Source organism: Bos taurus, chromosome 11 (assembly GCF_002263795.3).
Source record: "Bos taurus isolate L1 Dominette 01449 registration number 42190680 breed Hereford chromosome 11, ARS-UCD2.0, whole genome shotgun sequence".
Lineage (NCBI taxonomy): Eukaryota > Metazoa > Chordata > Mammalia > Artiodactyla > Bovidae > Bos > Bos taurus.
Window position 1 is genome coordinate 100278502 of NC_037338.1, and position 19744 is coordinate 100298245.

Sequence of the window (19744 nt, forward strand, 5' to 3'; positions counted from 1 at the left end):
CAATCCTAAAGGAAATCAATCCTGAATATTCATTGGAAGAACTGATGCTGAAGCTGAAGCTCCAATAATTTGGCCACCTGATGCAAAGAGTCAACTCACTGGAAAAGATCCTGATGCTGGGAAGGATTGAGGGCAGGAGGAGAAGGGGGAGACTGAGGAGGAGAGGGCTGGATGGCATCATCAACTCAATGGACGTGAATTTGAGCGAACTCCGGGAGATAGCGGAGGACAGAGGAGCCTGTCGTGCTGCAGTCCAAGGAGTTGCAGAAGAGTGGGACACTACTTAGTGACCAAACAGCAACAAAGCTGGGTCTCCACTGTCGCCTGGGCTTCTCTCTAATTGAGGGAGTGGGGACTACTCTCCAGTTACGGCACGTGGGCTTCTCATTGCAGTGGCTTCTCTTGCTGCAAAGCATGGGCTCTAGAGCACAGGCTTAGTAGCTGTGGTGCATCGGGGTAGTTGCCCCATGCAGTGTGGGATCTTCCTGGACCAGGGATCGAACCCATGCCTCCCGCATTGGCAGGCAGATTCTTTACCACTGAGCCACCAGGGAAGCCCTGAAGTTGATCCTTTTGAACTGAATAGTTTGGGGTGGGGGGCGGTTACTTGGCTTGAGAGTCAGTCTTCTCACACCCGGTTCCTTCTAGCTGACACCTTCATGGTCTGTCGTTTTCCGTTCTTTACTCTCAACCTCTCTGCACCTAATGAGCGGGTGTGTCTTTTGTAACTGGCACACAAGTGGTGTGCTAGTTTCAGGTTTTTGTCCAGTTTGAAAATCTCTTTTAATTGGAACATGTAGTCTGTTCACATTTAACATACTGATTCATTTTATTTTACAAACACAATATGCCAGGCACTGTCCTCAGCCCTTGAGGTACCCTGGTACACTTCACGCGGGCATATTAACTCCCTTTTCATGGTGAGGAAACCCAACTACCAAGAGCTTAAGAATCTTGTCCAACGTTTGCAAATGAAACAGGTGGAACCAGATTGGAACTGGGGTGTCTAGTGTGCTTGGTATTTTCAATCTTCCACCCTAATTTGTGCTTTTGATTTGTCCTGCCTATTTTATATATATTTTTTCTCTCCCATCTTGCCTTTTTGGATTATTTTAAACAAAAACAAACCAAAAATCCAACCTTTTCCAGATCATGTCACCTCTGCTCAAAGCCTTTCATTTTCTGTTTGTCCTGCGTAAAACGTAAGTTGCACAACAGAGGTTTTTGATGTTTTGTTCATTCTTTATCCTCAAGGCCTAGAATATTCCCTTACATACAGTAAATGGTCAACAGACAGAGGTGCAGTGAAAGGTGAAGGTGATTTGCTTTATTACTAGCGAGCGCTGCTCTGGGGGTTCAAAGGTCATACCATGGTCACAACCCAAGTGACAGAAACTGTTCTCCATGAAATCAAACAATTAGGGAGGGTCTGTCAATCACTTATAAAATGGCATTTCAGATATCTGAGTCATAACTTGCTACTCCAGGCAAACTATATCTGCTTACTTAGTAAACAGCATGAGGTTTATAATGGATTTATAAACCTTTTATATATGGTCCCAGATGTTATAAAAAGTACAAAGACAAAATTTTTATTTCACAAAGTATATTTTTAATTCAAATCTAGAACAAAGTTCATTATATGTGTTCTTATTTTTAACATACTGAAACAATGTTTATAAAGTGATATATTTTTCAGGAGTTGCTCTCCCAGGGATTAAAAATATATATATATAAACCACTTTTTATCTGTGGTTTTTTAAACTGGCTGCCTTGCCAACTTGGTTTATTTTTTGAATAACTAAATTATAACCTCAGCTTCAATATCACTGGTAAAGAATCTGCCTGCAGTGCAGGAGACTCTGATTCAATTCCTGGGTCAGGAAGATCCGCTGGAGAAGAGATAGGCTACACACTCCAGTATTCTTGGGCTTCCCTGGTGGCTCAGCTGGTAAAGAATCTGCCTGCAATGTGGGAGACCTGGGTTTGATCCCTGGGTTGGGAAGATCCCCTGGAGAAGGCAATGGCTACCCACTCCAGTATTCTGGCCTGGAGAATACCATGGGCCGCACAGTCCATGGGGTCACAAAGAGTTGAACACGACTGAGTGACTGTCACTCACTCCCTCGATGTCACTGAATCTATGTAGGGCTACCATGTGGCGACTTCATGCCACACAACATGTGGGCTCTCAGTTCCCTGACCAGGGATTGAACCCACGGCCCCTGTACTGGAAGTGCGGCATCTTAGCCACTGGACTACCAGGGAGGTCCCTCAGGTTATCCTTTAAGTCCAAATCTCCATTATTCAATGACTCACTGAAGTCCCTCAGTGAGACTGTAGAAAGTGGGGGATTTTCTCTTTTTAAATTACGTGTAGTCAATTAACAATGTTGTGTCAGTTTCAGGTATACAGCAAAGTGATTCAGTTATACATACACGTCTAACTTTTTTTTTTCAGACTCTTTTTCCTTATTGGTTATTACAAAACACTGAGTTGCTGTTGCTCAGTCGCTAAGTCGTATCCGACTCCTTGCAACCTCAGGGTCTGTAGAATGCCAGCAACAGCAGAAACAGAAACGTGTATTTTAAGTGCTAATGCAAAGGTAAATGAGAAATGCGTTTTAAACCTGTGCAGAATGTTTATTTTCTCTATAAAAATCATAACTATTAAACCAAATAAATCGCCTATAATGGAAGGTGATTTAAGAATAAGCTGGTTTGCTCAGACATCATACAGACAACAGAATATTGCGTTGTACTTGTGAAATTCTCTTATCTAACCTGATTTTATAGTCCATGGTGACAACGTGGTAAATGTAGTGCTACTACAGTAAGTGAACACATCCAAAAAAAAAAAAGGAGAGAGAGAACCATAATGCATTTTGTTCCCCAAACTTAGAATAATACCTATTTGTTAAAAGAATCCTCCCCGTCTTTACTTATTTTTATAATAATAATTATTATTTTGGCCATGATGTGTGGCATGTGGGAATATGTGATCTTAGTTTCCCCACCAGGGGTTGAACCTGTGCCCCCTGCATTGGAAGCACAGAGTCTTAGCCACTGGACCACCAGCAAAGTGCCCAGGAATCCTCTCTGTCTTGAATAAAGGAATCCAGTAGACTAGCTATGACCAAACACCTGGCTAAAACAACCACCTAAATTAAAATCTAATTTAGAGCCTCTCATCTTTCCAAACTGAACTCGAATTTCTTAATAAGTCGTTTCAATCCACTCTACCTTTGATCCATTTCCTTTTGGATTTCTTTATTTAATTCATCGACTTTCTGCTGGAGCTTTTTCCTTCTCTGTTCGGGTGGGAGGTTGCTGAAATCTTCTGGTGTCGCGCCCTGCAGATACAAACAGAAATTAGCCAGAAAGCCTCCTTGAAAAAAAGACACCGAGAGAAGCCTGCAGGGAGATTCCCCAGACACCAGGGCGATGCAGATGTCTGCGTGTGTTTTCATGAAATAAATTAAGCTCTTTCCCACGACACCCAGCTGAGATGCAAAAATCCGTGCATGCAAACTGCAAAGGCCCCGCAAACCGTTTTCCATGCTGGCCCCGCAGCCTCCGACAAGGAAGGGACCCCTGAGACAGGAAGACATACTTCTGACCCCATCGAGAATCAGTGAGGAACTAGTCTGGAGACAGTCTGCACTTCGCTGTCAGTGTCGATGGCAACACTGAAGCTTTAGGCTTATGTTTTCTTCCAATAAAAAAACTGGTAAGTGCCCCCATCAACTGTTTCATGTCGATGGCACTGTTCCCCACCCCACCCCCACCCCGGCTGAGTATTCCTTCCCGTCTCTGCATAGAGCCTGAGGCCAAAAGTTTCCACCCCTGTGAAGTGGCAGATGGGACATCTAGTTCCTCCAGGAATGTGGGTGAAAAGGACATTAAGGGAAAAAACCCTCCCCCAGCTCCCATCCACTCTCCTTGCCTCTGCTTCCTCTAAAAGTCCCGTCACGTCTTTTTTGTCACCTTTAGGAGCATCTCAGAGAATTTGCAGAGAATCACCCCCGCCCCCACTCCCCCAGTTTCAAAACCAACTTTTCCATAATGTCTGAAATCAACCTCAGCTGTTTCTAACTCATCGGAAGAACTACACTTTGTTTTTTTGCTGTACTACACGGCATGTGGGATCTTAGTGTCCTGACCAGGGATCGCACCCACGCCCCCTGCATTGGAAGGCAGAGTCTTAACCACTGGACCGCCAGGGAAGTCTTGGAAGAAGTATACTTTGATATCTTGATTCCCTTTCAAAAACAACTGCTCTCTTTCCTCTGTGTATATGTTATAAGTAGAAAATATCAACTGTGAGTTGCCAGACTTTTACCCACGCTTACGCATCATTTCCTTAAATGAGGCTATTTTCATAAAGAAAGAAATTCGCTCAATAGCCAGGGATAAGCCAGGGAATTTGAAAAGAGATTTTGCTTTAGAATCCCTTAAAAAAAAAAAAAAAAGGCAAGACAGACTTGCTTGGGAGTGGATGGAAAAGAAGGGACCTGGATAATGTAATTGCAAAATCAGCTTGAGTTTGCCAAGCAGCTTACACAGGGGCTTGTGACTGAAGTTCCTAGGCTGCTTATTAGAAAATGCCAGGCTTCTGGGTTGGAAGTTTGTGATTCAGCAAATAGTTCACCACTGAGGCCACCAAAGACCTTTCAGCTAATATTCTCAAAAACTGTGTGTGCACGCGCGGGCTCGTGCACGTGTTTGAGTGGGACGAGATCTGAGTGAAAGCAAAATAGAAGTGATTATTCCCTAATGCCAACCCAAGAAAGCTCGACTTGCTTCTAAAGCTAAGATGAAGCCAACTAATCTTCAATATAATAATAAAACAGGCTTGTTTTTCCTTTTCCATATAATACTTGAAACCTCAATTGCTTTCCAATTTTCTCAACTCAGTCACTGAGCCCAAAAGCTCAATAGTTTGTTCTTATGCTGAATTGACTTAAATCAGCATGTTTTCTGGAACTGGAGATTTTATTTTCATTTTTGTTTTAATGCTGCTGCTGCTGCTGCTAAGTCACTTCAGTTGTGTCCAACTCTGTGTGACCCCATAGACGGCAGCCCACCAGGCTCCCCTGTCCCTGGGATTCTCCAGGCAAGAACACTGGAGTGGGTTGCCATTTCCTTCTCCAATGCATGAAAGTGAAAAGTGAAAGTGAAGTCGCTCAGTCGTGCCCGACTCTTAGCGACCCCATGGACTGCAGCCTACTAGGCTCCTCCATCCATGGGATTTTCCAGGTAAGAGTACTGGAGTGGGGTGCCATTGCCTTCTCCGTGTTTTAATGCTAGACTGTGACAAAACAGTGGAAGACGCACTGCTTCCGAAGGCAGGAAAGCTAGTAAGTGGTCGACGTTCATTCATTCAGATGCTCTGAGCCTCACTATGTGCTGTGAGACCCAAAGACCTTTCTACAATGATGGAAATGTTTTCACACGTCCACACCATCCGATCTGGTAGCCGCACGTGGCCGCTGAGCCCTTGAAATGTGCCCAGTGCAATTATGGAACTAAATTTAAACATTTTAGTTACATGGGAGATTCAGGTCAACAGTTCCTCTAGATCCAAAGACACTCAGGTCTCTGGACAGTACCTTCAAAAGTTCACTTTGTCGTATTCACCTTTTGAAGCTTGAATTCTTTCAAACAATACTCTAACCTATGATTTATTTTGCCATGAAAGAATTTTTATTTCTGCCTTCGAGTTGGAGTAGATTTTCTGAACTCTTTGGAGGGGCCTCAAAGAGACTGGCCCTACCAGGGTTTGGAAGACAGGCCGCAGGCACGTATGTATATTTTCAATGGCTGTGACTCTAAGGAGATCTTGTTTTACTTGCTATCGGAATCAAACACTTGCTCGCTTGACATGAGCTGCTTCTTGAGATTTATAATTTTTACACCCACCCTATCTTTGTGTAACTTCTTTATCAGCTTCAAAGTGAGGGTATCAAGCAACAATATCTCAAACAGAAAGACTGTCTGATAATATTATCTTTTGCCGCCAGCACCTCAGCAAAAGAACAAATAAAGGGCGAAAAAGAAGCCCTGGCATCTGACAGATTCCCAGTTAATTGACCCACTGTCTCCCAAATTCATACTGATGTTCATTTAAACATCTAGATCTTTCCTTCTTGTAGACACCTTAATCGAGAACTCTTCTCAGGATTTTATTTTACCCTCTAAGAAATGTTCCATTTAATAAAAAATTCTTTCTCTTTAGGGCTGGATCAGTTGTCAAATATCAGGTCAGGTCGAAAAAATTATGTATATACTTTTATATATACTCAAGCACATGTAATAGTACATACCTACAAAGATAACCATAAATACTGTCCTATATTCTCAATAACAGTGCGTAAAATGCTGATGTTATTCCTGGTCGGACTGTCAAGTTCATCCTGTCCATGACTTCAGGATACTCTCAGCTGTGGTGTTTGAGCTTATTATATAACTTACACATATCTGAAGAACAGTATGGGTTATGTGGTTAAGGGTTTCTTTTAATAGATTTAATGATTAGTTTGACTATTTACTAGGGCTATGAAATTAAAAGTAGAAAACACCGAACACTAAAGAAATCATTTTAGAAAGGCTTAGGAGGCTCTTTTCATTGTCCATAAAATTGTCTTTGATTTCTTGAATCAGCTACGCACAAGGCACCAATGTATTTACGGAGCAACTTAAAAGTTTCATGACCTTCAATTCTCGAAGGTGCCTTAGACCTGAGTCTGAGCCCAGCATCATTCCTGCATGCCTTCCTCAGGTCCCCAGTGATTGTCATCTGCTTCTGTGGCTCCTGGAGAGGAGCAACTTTCAGCTATTCAATTTGCTTTCATTTAGAATGATTCGATACATAAACTTCCTCATATTTAGTATTTATGTTTATGTTCATATTTAAATAAAGCTTATCAACATCTGTCATCTGTCATCCTCTTAAGACTCCAGTGGTAAAGAAAACCAAATCATGAGTTAAGCGTTAATTTTCTTAATGGGGAAAGATTACGATCACCTCTGTTAGACTCTGGACCTTCGTATTCCAGAGATCTAATAAGGAAACACCAACAAAGCCACACACAAGGGAAACACACATCGACAGTTAACTGTGAAGATAGGTTGCACGCGGCACAGCACCCACAGAATGTACACCGAAAGGCCTGAGTAGATTCAGGACATGCATGGGGTAATTGTGCTTACCAGCTTGAGAGAAAGCTTCACGTAAAAATCGAAGGGGTAACAGGGGAAAAAAGAGAGAGAGAGAGAAACAACAACACATGAGAAGAAGAGGAACTTGGTCCGTTCCACTGAATTAACATAACACATAAATTCAACCTGGCGCTTTGTGAACAAGGCTTGTAGCGGATCTGTGCCGAAATTCCCAAGAGGGGCCAATCTACCCAAACCTTTCTTTAGTGGCCATGTTGCCAGAGCAAAGTATAAAGATAGGAAAGGAGAGCTTCCACTTACTCTTCTGGATTGGTCATGTCAGCCTGAGTATAAATTAGTAAGAGTTTGCGGTCGGTGACATGTCATGATGATAAAAGATGGAAATGATCACAGAAACTTTTGTTCACCAAATTTTCCATGGAAAGTTTCCCACAGACTGGCAGAGTTGGGAAAGCAATGAATTCCACAACATATCAGTAATATTTTTATCTTAAGGGGCTCTAATACATCTGAACACTGGCATTTCCTAAAGGACTAAGGCAAAGTCTCAAATCGGTAAATGGGAACCAAGGACTGGAAGATGCTCTGAAACCCGACCTGCAGGAACCAGGAAGCCTCTCAGCACCAGGTTGGAGATGGATGCTCTCTCCTACCTGTGTACTGCAGGCACTTCCTGCTATACAGAAGGTGTCTTCTGGAGCTTTCTATTGAACTGGGGGCCCCACCCACAGAGGTTCCATAGCACCTGGGGAGTTAACAGAAGTTGCTGCTCTTGCAAGTGACCTCTAGGAAACAGCCAACTGTCTTAACTACTGAGGGGTACTTACTCCTTGCTGTGGATTTCCTGTTAATTGCCAGGACACAGCAGTTTGCAATTCTGCTAGGCCTGGAGGTTGGCAAAACTATACCGATTACTGGATCCAAAACCAGATTAAAAGGCATCTCAAAATTAGGAAAAGAAACACTGGTTCTTCAGTGATAGGTGAGACGTGCTTTTTGGCAATAAAGCAGTATTTTGAGAGTTTGGTGCATATTTACTCGGCTGTTGTAATCCTAAAAGTTCAGGCAATTGGTAGGAGGATCCAAAAATACATTGGAGATAGAGTGGCAGAGAAAGTGCCTCTTGAATTTATTTACTTACTTGAATATTTATTTATCTGGCTGCACCCAGTCTTAGTTGGGGCACATGGGATCTCTAGTTTTGGCAAGTAAACTCTTAGTTGCTCCATGTGGGATCTAGTTCCCAGACCAGGGATCAAACCTCGGCCCCCTGCATCGGGAATGCAGAGTCTTAGCCACTGGACCACCAGGAAGTCCCCAGGGCCCTTTGGTTTTAAATTGGGAGGGAACAGGGTGTTAAAAATTCCTTAACTAGATTTAAAAAATCTTATTATTCAGACTAACTCAAAGTTGATACTTCATTGTGAATAGACATTAAGCTTTTAAAGAAATTTTCCCTCTGGGGGAAAAATACTTTTAAGGAAAGGCATAGCAAGACAAAGTTTTGGGAAGAAAAGATGCAAACTGTCATATTTGTGATCGCTGTCCAGGTAGGCAATCTATATAATGCCTTGAGCCCCTCCTGTAAATTTTAGCACAGATCTGTTTATCACAATTTGAGTTTTTTACAGACAACGCTTTTGGTGCACAGCAGAAAACCTTGCAAATATCTTTCTTGCAAAGCAGACGACCATATATAAACGTTTCCTCACACATTACCGTGTAAATGTTGCTAATTTGAACTCGGCACTCTACCTGCTGTCTATTCGGCTACTTCCATGGCTTAAGGTAATATATATATATATATATATATTTAAAATTTTATTTATTTTTAAAGTAATATATTTTTTTCTTAGCCATTCCAAAAACAGAATTCTAACATCAAGACTAATAGCACAGGACTATTACCACTTCATAATAAAAATAAGTCATTAGGATTGAGAACAGATCCCGATAGAAATAGGCAATATTGCATTCTCAAATCCAATTTTCTGAAGTGGACAGGTGATGGATAATCTACAAGAAGTGCCATCAGTATAATCTTTTTAACGACTGTAAACTGGTTTTCCATCTTAAGTTGCAAGCCAGCCAGTTAGATCCTTTTAAATTAGAAACTGAATCACCTGCCAAGAGAATACTTTGAAAGGCTGCATTAAGTGCGCTGCGCGACACCTGAAGTACTAAAAAGCTGTCAGTTTCAGGCAACGATTATGGAGCCTGGGGAGCCACGAGTGTCAATAACACATGAGGGCACACAGAGCTGGCGGGTCCATGTGTTATTGGGCCGTCACAGGTACTAACCTCAAGTACAGAGAAAGGGGACAGTGAACACGAATATGTAAGTGTCTGTGGTCTAAGGTCCATGGAAGGTCATTTCACTGCTCTGTGACCTTGCTCAGGCTTCGCTGATTTTTTTTTTTGGTTGTCCTTTATGGACCCATCTGTTTCAGATGTGCATGTGGGTTAGGGTCTGCGAGACTGCCATTCTCCCGTGACCAGCGACGTTTTAGGGGTGAGATTCTGCCGTAAAATCACACTCAGTGACACCAGCTCAGACAGCAGTCCCAATCCACGCAAAGGGGAGAAACACAAGCTCGGCTCGCTGACGTTTTTAGGAAGCTTGTTATTGGAAAGTTCGGCCCCTTTTTCCATGCAACTTTCCGGGATGAAGAAGCCTGTGGTTGGGTGGGTACAAGGAGGCTTCTCCCGCTGTCTGGGTCAGAGAGCACCTGGGTCCCCAGTCTTGGTGCTGTCACAGGGGTTAGTGCCTGTGCCGTGACCGCACGACCTGGCCGTCACAGGTAAACTTACAACATAGTCCCTAGCTTCAAAAGCATACGTGGGTTTCCCTATCGTCCTCTTCATGAGTTCTTTGTGAAAACAGAGAGCCTGAGTCTGCCAATAATCAGCAAGAGAACAAAGTAAATCAAATGAAATTAACCAGAAGATTGTAACATCTGACAAACAATTGGTAGGGATTTTCAAAATCTTTTGATCAATGTTGATGGTATTTTTCCATACAATGAACTCTAAAGTGTGGGGAGGGGGGAGATAGGTCCATATTTTAGATTTAGAAGGCCCTTACTCAGATCAGGAAATCTTACGACAGTAAAGTCACACTTTGTAGACTGCAAATTGAGAACACACAATCTTGCTTCATTTTTCTTTAACTTACATAAAGATGAAATAGTGGTTAATAATGGTGGCATGCCAATCTTTAAAGATGTTCAATGAGACATTTTCTTACAAATGTGAATGATTTACAACAAAAAATATTTTATCCTACTTATTCAGAAACAAAATCAGTTGTGACAAAATATTTGCATTGCATTTACACATTCTGATAATCAGAAACAAATGATTAAAATCTAGATCAGAAAGCTGCACAGCACCATAAAAGACACATTAAAGTCACAGATTTGTTATTCTCCTAGAAGCCTTTCCCTGTCTTTGGTGCAATAATCTTAAAAAGTGGAATAAATGAAATACTAGTGAGGACTGTATCATTTTAGTTAGGGATCCTGTAAACCACGTACCTTCTGTTTTGAAATTGCTTTAAAATCAAATTTATTTCCCCAAACTTCAGATTTTTTTTAAAGTTCCTTATCTTACTTCTATGATGCATTTCCTTTTCTTTTTTCGCATTGCTATTTCCTGAAGAAAAGCAGATCAAATCTGACCCTAAAAACAGATCAACTAAAAATGAGAGAAGTAAAAATATGTTCATACTTATTTACTGATGCCTCATGTGTGTGTGTGTTTATTCTCAAAAACACACTCACCGTTTGGGAAGTTTCTTTTAAAGATAGAGGTTTGCTGAGCACAGATTTGAGGTGTAAGAAATAAAATTTATTTTGCTAATTATGTTTTTTTTTTTTTTAAAGAGAAGGGCGTTCCTTTAATTTATCAAAATAACCCATTTCTCACTTCACTGTTTTTGTTTTCAAGTGTTTATTTTTTTCCTAGCCATCTTTTCTTATGCTTATTGATTACTGACATTCTTGGTCTCTTCCTAAACATTTAGAGAACACATGAAACATGCTTCAGAAACCATTTGCCACCAAGGTTGTGATGTTGACGGAAGAACGGGATAGATACATATACAAACAGTGAAAAACCATGAATATTCGACATTTTTCATTATGAGATTACAAAAGACAATGCAGACATATTTTTATAAATATAATAAATGAGTGCTCTGTAAAGGTTTTGGAAGCAGCAGAGGTGGGGTAACTGTTTTACAGTTAATGTAAAGCTTCCTAGTTGATAGTCTAGTATAGCGACCTATAGTCATCTGTTGGAGATTCTCCCATGAACAAGGAGCTGAGATGGATGGAGAATTAATTCTAAAAGCCAGCATAATGGAGATCTAATTATAGAGTTCAACATGAGCCACCATCCACTGCTGAAGCTATGTTCTGCCTTCTGACAAAGGCGCTTTTGAAATCTTCAGGAAATTAAATTTGAATTCTTACCCTGATATGCTGGGTAACCTTAAAACAGGATAATTCCACCAACTATATTCTTTGCAGAAAACTCAGATTTCATTACCAAAGCAATCAGCATATAAAAAAATGAGGGTTTTGCCCCTTATTTTAAAAGGTAAGAATGTAGCTATTTTTTTAAAACATCTTTTATACACAGAGGAAAAGAAAAGAAAAAATTTGTTACAAGGAACATATCTCCACTACAACCATATTGTAACTCTCACAGACCAGAATAAAAGAAAACCTTACCACATATGTGTTTAATGTTTGTTTACCCATTATTCATTATAAAGAGTGTTTTGGGATGGCTTAGACTGACCATTTAGGTTTATTCAGGTGGCTACAAATGAATGACCTTGTTCCAATTTTTTTCTGAAAAACCAAACTGGTATCTGCTTTGGACTGCTGATCAATTCCATAAAACCCTGTGACTTAAGCACACGCGATCTTAATTAGGACGGCAAAACTGAGTCAGTCAGAATAAAACAGGTTCTTCTTGAGTGTGAACACATAGACTCTCAGATCATAAACAGGTTCTCTGGCTTTAAATCCCGGCTATATATCTTCCTAGCTTCATCTCTGTAGGTACCAGTTTGCTTATCAGTAAAATAAAGAAATCTTAGTACCTAGATTCATAGGGTGGTTGACAGAATTAAATAAGCACATAGAACAGAGTCTGGCAAAGGACATGTCAGCTGCTGTTACGTCACCCTTTCAAGATACGTACTGCACTAGCTCTTATGCAGTCAGATCTGTTCCCAGATATCTGATCAACATCTTGTAAATTCACTGAAAACAGCTAAAGAAACCCCTGTAACCCATACCATTTCCCTGCAGACCTGGAGGCATAGCTCAGAGAGAAGTAGCCTCTTTATACACTGTTTCAGTAATTATTAAGCAAATATTTTCTGACTATGCAGTGATTTTCACCTCTTCAAATGTTGCTAGCTTTAGAAACCGAATTTAAGTTTCCTTTTTTTAGTTAGATCAAGGTAAAATATTAATGACTTAGATATTTCAGAAAGGAAATGAAGCAAGGTCCCACCAAAATGGATTAGAGACAAAAAAGAACTCTGGCTGGCTGGCTTCCCCTCTCTCTCCTTCCATCCATCCTGCTTCCTTCCTTTTTCTTTTTCTTTTTTTTTTTTTTTGCTCTCTCTGTGCTCTCTGTGGCTCTTCTTTCCGGCTATAATGAATCATAGGTTCTTATTGTTTTATGTTATGGGAAAACACAATGGAGTCATTCACAAACAAAATTAAGTTATGCGGAACAAAACACGCAACCAAAGCGCACCAGAGAGACAGGACTTGAGAGGAGAACTTACCCCACGCTTTAGACTCCTGAAGCAGTGGATTTTGGGTTTGGAGGTCATGAACTCGTTGAAGCGATGGGAGAGGGGTTCCTTTTGCTGCTTGGGAGACTGGGGGCCGTTGGGAACAGCAGAGGGTGAGGCAGAGGCAGGGGGAGGTGGGGGAGGCTGATGGGGGGATGTTAAAAGGGACATAAGCTACGTGTAAGAGATGGAGCGGTGACAGAGTAAAAAATCAGAAACAAGAAGATAAGACACAAAACAAAAATAAGCATCAAATAATATTTGAAATCCAAAGCAAGTCAAACACAAACAATTAAAAATTTAGGCCATGGTCCAAAGGAAAACATGGAAGGACATGTTAAATGGAGAATATGGTGAAAGTGGGAGTTTTAGTAAGTAAAGCAACAGAAGAAGAGCAAGAAATATCTGACAAGAAGCTCATGCAGACTTTGACATGCAAACTACCGTTCTAACTAGGTACCCTAACCCAGTCTAAGCCAGAAGGGTAAATACTTCTAGGCCACCTAGACTAACACAGCTGGATGGGAGAAAATGAAAGTCCTTAAATGCTAAGGTTGTGAAAACAGCAAGACAGTCTTAAAACGAAATTTTAAATTATTCTAAGGTTAAAGCGGTTCGTGTCGCCTCGATCACCCACTTTATGCCCAGGTTAATGCTGCCATGCACCTACGTATCACACTCTAGAAAGAAAATAAAAAATGTTCATGGATACATATGTTAACATGAGCTCAAAACCAAGTTGTTAATCCATGGAAACCATTTCGATTAGAGATGCTGATACATGGTTATAGAAATGTGGCACAACGTCCCTTCTCTCAGCCCAGGGAACCAGCAATCTAGGAGACTTAGGAGTGAAAGGCGTGATGCGAAACGGCCAGAGGTCAGTAGTCTGTTAGTGTGGGTGACACGGTGCAGGTGATAAGTGCATCTGAAATAAGACAAATGGCCATGGCCAAGGTACCACCACCGAAGAGAGATATTGCCTTAAAACAAAACAGCACACTAGCCTTCTGTTTGCATTCTGAAACTACGAGCTTAAAAATCTTCATTCCTTTAAAGACTAAAAGACAGAGTGAACATCTCCACACCTTGTAACACTCATATCACACTGGGTCCAGTCATCAGTACCTTATTTTTTTTGATGAATGGCCATAACTTTCCTTTGGATTTGCCACCAAATTTGAGCTCTGATTTGCCTTCTCCTCTGGAATTTGAAAGGCTGTTATCTGACACAGTGCGTTTCATAGGCTGAGTGTAATCCTCAAATTCAATGTCTCCTGGAGGCTCGAACCCAGACTTATAAGCTTCTACGACCAGCTGTGAATCCTGCAATGATACCCATCACACACAAATATGTTCCAATCTATGTAAATACTTTCCACACACTGAACTATGACGCCCTCACACAGATGACATTCTAAGGAAGTTATACTGAGTAACAAATTTTTTTCTAGTAATATTTTTATCATTTGAAAGAATAACTTGTAAAGCTATACATGCAGTTGAGATTTCAAGATAATTTTAATAACTACTTTTCTATATTTAGAGAAATGAATATTAAGAACAACTTTGCCAAAAAGCAGAAAAACTGGGTCATTTATTATGCAATTCCCTTGAAAAATTGTTGTTGCTTAGTTACTAAGTTATGTCTGACTCTTTGCAACCCCATGGACTGCAGCCCTCCAGGCTCCTCTGTCCATGGGATTTTCTAGGCAAGAGTACTGGAGTGGGTTGCCATTTCCTTCTCCAAGGGATCTTCCTGATGCAGGGGTCGAACCTGCATTTCCTGCTTGGCAGGCAGATTCTTTACCACTGAGACACCTAGGAAGCCCTTCCCTTGAAAAATGCAATAATATATAAACTGATTCTCATCAGAAGGTCTTAAAGCAATTTGGCATACACAAAGTCAAGGCAAAAAAAGATGCTCCCTCCAATTTCTTTGGTTCACTGTGGTTCAAAAATTTATCGAATATTTTCCTTTATATATATATTTGTTCACTAGAATGTAAGCTCCCTTCTGTTTTTCCTCCACTGCATCCCTAGCACCTGGATGATGCCTGATGATAATGATAGAATAATTATTAGCTGAATAAATGAGGGAACTGACTGCCTACTCTGTGGTGTCCCCCTGCTAGGAACTTCAAGTTCAGAGTCTTTTCGGGGTCAGATGATGAAGACCAATGGGTAAGGAAATGACAACCATCGTGTCCAAGATAGATGTACAGTTAAAGTATTACAAAAGCACCTGTGACTTGTAATAAAATTCTAACTCAATGCTATCTGATTAAAAAAGAAAAATCTATTAGAGAAGACAATTTGGAAAGATCTCAACTTTCTACCATGAGCCCACATTTTAATTTGTTGTAGCTATTTTAGCTAACATGGAATTTGTAGGTGTGCCATAGATGTCAGTTGTCTTGTAAGAGCCAATCATCCTTCCTTCTGAGTAATAAGAACCCTGATTTTAAGCTGAGCACACGGCCACCCAGCAAAAAAGCTTCACTCTCCAGCCTTCTGTACAGCAGGAAGTGGCCCCAGGACTAAGTTTTGACTTCTGAGATCTCTGAGATGTAGGCAGAAGCACAGTGAGCAATTTTAGAAAGCTTCTTTAAATAGATAGTGTGGACTCTTCTCTATATAATGCTTTATGGAATTTGGATGTGATGGCTGGAGCTATGGAAGCCATGTTGAGTTTGAAAGTCATATCATCAAAAGTTGTGAACTAGGAGAAGCCTGAATTCCTGAGGATTTGCAGATCATTTGCCCACACCGCGGTTGGACGCTCTGCCTGGCAGACATCTTCATGTGGGAGGAAAAACAAACTCTTAAGACACTCTCTTGTCATGGTTACATGAACCTAAACCTACCCTCTCAGGCTTCTCTGGTGGCTCAGCAGTAAAGAATCTACCTGCCAAGCAGGAGACGTGGTTCAGTCCCTGGGTCAGGAAGATCCCCTGGAGAAGGAAATGGCAACCCACTCCAGTATTCTTGCCTGAGAAATCTCAAGGACAGAGGAACCTGGGGGGCTACAGTCCTTGGGGATGCAAAAGAGTCAAACACGACTTAGTGACTAAACAGTGACAACAAAACTTAGTAACATCCACAGTCCCAAATGCGCCAGGGACCACACTAAATCCAAAACACGGAGGGCTGAATTTAAAAAACTCTGAAAAGGTATTGCCATTGTTGAAAAGTACTTGTGATCACTGAAAGCAACTACTCTCAGATGACTGAATATGGTCACTGTGGGAAGGGACAGGGAAATAATGGAACCACAGTTATACATTAAGTCCAAACTATAGTACTTACATTTTTCGGATCAATTGACTCGGCTGCCTTTACGATTCCATCCAAGCATTTCCCAATGATGGGAATCACCTGCCGGTCCAGCTCTGCGTATGTCTTCACTGATTCTCCAATTCTTACTATCCTCCTCTCCTCCATCTCTTGTATTTTCTGCAACATTAGAGTTTGCATAAAATTAGTTTGGTTTACTACTATTTAAAGAAGTTGTTTTTTGGCAGCATTGTTACCTCTAAAAAATTCTCTAGGAGGGAAATAGGCCTACAAAAAGTTCGAGTTAGGGACTTCCCTGGCGGTCCAGTGGTTAAAACTCTGCCCTTCCACTACTGTGGGCAGGAGTTTGATCCCTGGTCAGGGAACTAAGATTCCTTCATGACGCTCGAGGTGGCCAAAAACAAATAAAAAAAGGTTAGAGTTAAAGCAACCATAAATTTCTTGTGCTTCTACTTTAGCCAGCTGGACACATACTTTACTAATTGTGAGGCTGTCTAAATGTACACTTTACACAATTCCATTCCAATTTCAGTAAGAACCTGAAATGCAGGTAGTTTTACTATTAATACCATTTGGTTCAGTTCAGTTCAGTTAATGGATTTCAAATATTTCCTCCATCTTTGAGCCACTGTTTCATCCTTTACCAAAAGCATGGCATCCAGGTTAACTGCCTTGACCCAACACAGGCTGAGATTAATTAGTGTACCTTCCTTCTACAAGTTGGGTGTTTTTTTTTGTTTTTGTTTTATTTCTTTTTAATTGAGGATAATTGCTTTACAATATTGTGCTGATTTCTGCCATACAACAATGTGAATCAGCCGTAAGTATACATTTGTCTCCTCCTTCTTGAACCTCCCTCCCAACCCCCCCACCATCCTTCCAGGTTGCCACAGACTGCCTCGTTGAGCTCCCTGCATCATACAGCAAATTCCCACTTCCTATCTGTTTTACATATGGTAATGTGTATGCCTCATTGCTACTCTCTCAATTTGTCTCACCCTCTCCTTCGCAAGCTGGAAGTTCTTGTTTGCTGTGTAGACACCAGGGTACACATTTTTGTTATTTTTTCTACAGTGGAACTTGAAGTTGTAAAAAATTCCCATAGTGGGAGAACAGCATCATGTATCCTCTCTCACACTATTCTTGACAACTTAGAGTAGCCCAAAGAAAAACAGTCCAAAGGAAAGACAACAGGACTATCAAAACAACAGTGAGCTATCACTTCACACCTGTCAAAACGGCTATCAGGAAAAGTCTACAAAAACAAATGTTGGTGAGGATACAGAGAAAAGAGAACCCTTGTACACTGATGGTGGGAACGCAAATTGGTGTTGCCCTTTGAAAGCAGTATGCAGGTTCCTCAAAAAATAAAAACAGAGCTACCATATGATCTACTCCTGGGTATATATCCAGAAAAAAAAAAAAGAAAACATTAATTCCAACAGATACATGCACCCCAATGTTCACAGTCATCTGCTCAAATCCTACAACTGTCTTCATGTTGCTCTGACTCCTAAAGGTGAGTTTGGCATTTTTGTAAGCAGAATGGTCCTTTTAGCAAAAAGAGTGTTAATGTAAGAATCACAGTTCTAAGTCTGACCAAGAATGGTTGCAGGGTCAAACTAAGGAAACTTACAAAGTCTATTGATTAATCTTGAAATTCATGTTACGTTTCATCTTAATGTCAGTATGTGCTTAATCTGAAATTTTTTTTAAAGTGATTTGAGTTAGAGGAAATTTAGAATGCTATAAATACTTGGAAATCATGATTCCAAGTAACGTGTTTCTAAACCAAGCAAATCTGAGAGAGCTGAACCACTTACCTGAAAGATATTGGGAACGTGAGTGTGGTAATATTCATGCTGCTCGTGGTTGAATTTCTGTAGAATTGATGAGTAATCTGTTTTGCTGTCCTCTGCCATTTGATGACGCGTTTGAGCTTGCTGTCGTGCCTTAAGGCAAAAAATGAGAACTTCCCATGTTTATACATAATATATAAAAGCTTAGGATTGCAAACTGGAGGGACTGGGGGTAGGGGGTGTCACATTTTCCTCAAACATATTCTATTTACCAGGTGCTGGTTTTTTTTGAAAATTGTTTAAACAACCCAATCCAAAATAGGGCAGAAGACTTGAAGACACATTTCTCCAAAGAAGACCCACAGATGGCCAATAGGCACATGAAAAGATGCTCGATATCACAAACTATTAGAGAAATGCAAATCAAAACAACAGTGAACTATCGCCTTGCACCTGTCAAAATGGCTATTAGGAAAAGTTTACAAATAACAAATGTTGGTGAGGATGTAGAGAAAAGGGAACCCTTGTACACTGTGAATTGGTACAGCCCCTATGGAAAACAATATGCAGGTTCCTCAAAAAAATAAAAACAGAACTACCATATGATCCAGCAAGTCCACTCCTGAGTGTACATCCAGAAAAATAGATATGTGCACCCCCGTGTTCATAGTGGCACTATTTACAACAGTCAAGTCAGAGAAGCAACTCAAGCGCCCACCAACAGATGAATGGATTAGGAAGATACGATATACATACACAACGGAATATTGTGTGTTAGTCGCTCAGTCGTGTCCAACTCTTTGCCACCCCATGGACTGTGACTCGCCAGGCTCCTTGTCCATGGGATTCTCCAGCCTAGAATACTGGAGTGGGTTGCCATTTCCTTCTCCAGGGGATCTTCCCGACCCAGGGATCAAAACCGGGTCTCCTACATTGCAGGCAGATTCTTTACCATCTGAGCTATGTCTTGGAACACTAATGGAATATTACTCAGCCATAAAAAAGAATGAAACACTTCCATGTGTGGTAACATGAATGGACCTAGGGACTATTATGCTTAGTGAAATAAGTCAGATAGAGAAAGACAAATACTGTAGGAGATCACTTACAGGTGGAATCTAAGAAAAAAATATTACAAATGATTATCAGACTCACAGATATAGAAAACAAACTTGTGATTATCAAAAGGGAGAGGGACAAATTACGGGTAGGAGACTAACAATTCAAACTACTATATTTATAATAGACAAGCAACAAGGATATACTGTATAGCACAGGGAAATATAGCCAACACCTGAAACTAACATAATATTATAAAACAACTTCTGTTGCTGTTCATTCAATAAGTCGTGTCCGATTCTTTGCGACCCCATGGACTGCAGCACGCTACGGTCCTCTGTCCTTCGTTATCTCCTGGAGTTTGCTCAAATTCATTTCTGTTGAGTGGGTGATGCTATCTATCCAACTCATCAACTACACTTCGATTTTCACAAACCCCACCATTATTGCCTTAACGCGGCACTACTTTCTAGTTTGAAACGTACCAACATTCTTTATTGTCTACATTTGGCCCAATTCACATATTTATTACCAAGATTTAGGTTCCCTCATGGGAACCTCTGATCCTATTTTTTATTTTTTGAGTC

The 19744-nt window shown here is 40.8% G+C and overlaps 1 protein-coding gene across 13 annotated transcripts in view; it reads right to left on the bottom strand.

Annotated features, from left to right (window-relative positions):
- FNBP1 (formin binding protein 1) overlaps positions 1 to 19744 on the bottom strand; it is a 135434-nt gene that overhangs the window by 14090 nt on the left and 101600 nt on the right. For 4 of the 13 annotated variants that reach the window (XM_024998966.2, XM_059891383.1, XM_024998965.2 and 1 more), the window contains exons 7-11: positions 18123 to 18251; positions 16312 to 16458; positions 14131 to 14328; positions 12994 to 13176; positions 3243 to 3352 (exon numbers count right to left, since the gene is read on the bottom strand). In XM_024998966.2, the coding sequence (XP_024854734.1) occupies positions 3243 to 3352; positions 12994 to 13176; positions 14131 to 14328; positions 16312 to 16458; positions 18123 to 18251 (767 nt within the window). Of the gene's footprint in view, positions 1 to 3242; positions 3353 to 7211; positions 7227 to 12993; positions 13177 to 14130; positions 14329 to 16311; positions 16459 to 18122; positions 18252 to 19744 lie in introns of all 13 variants that reach the window. The other 9 variants (XM_024998970.2, XM_024998969.2, XM_059891384.1 and 6 more) reach the window with 4 other exon arrangements.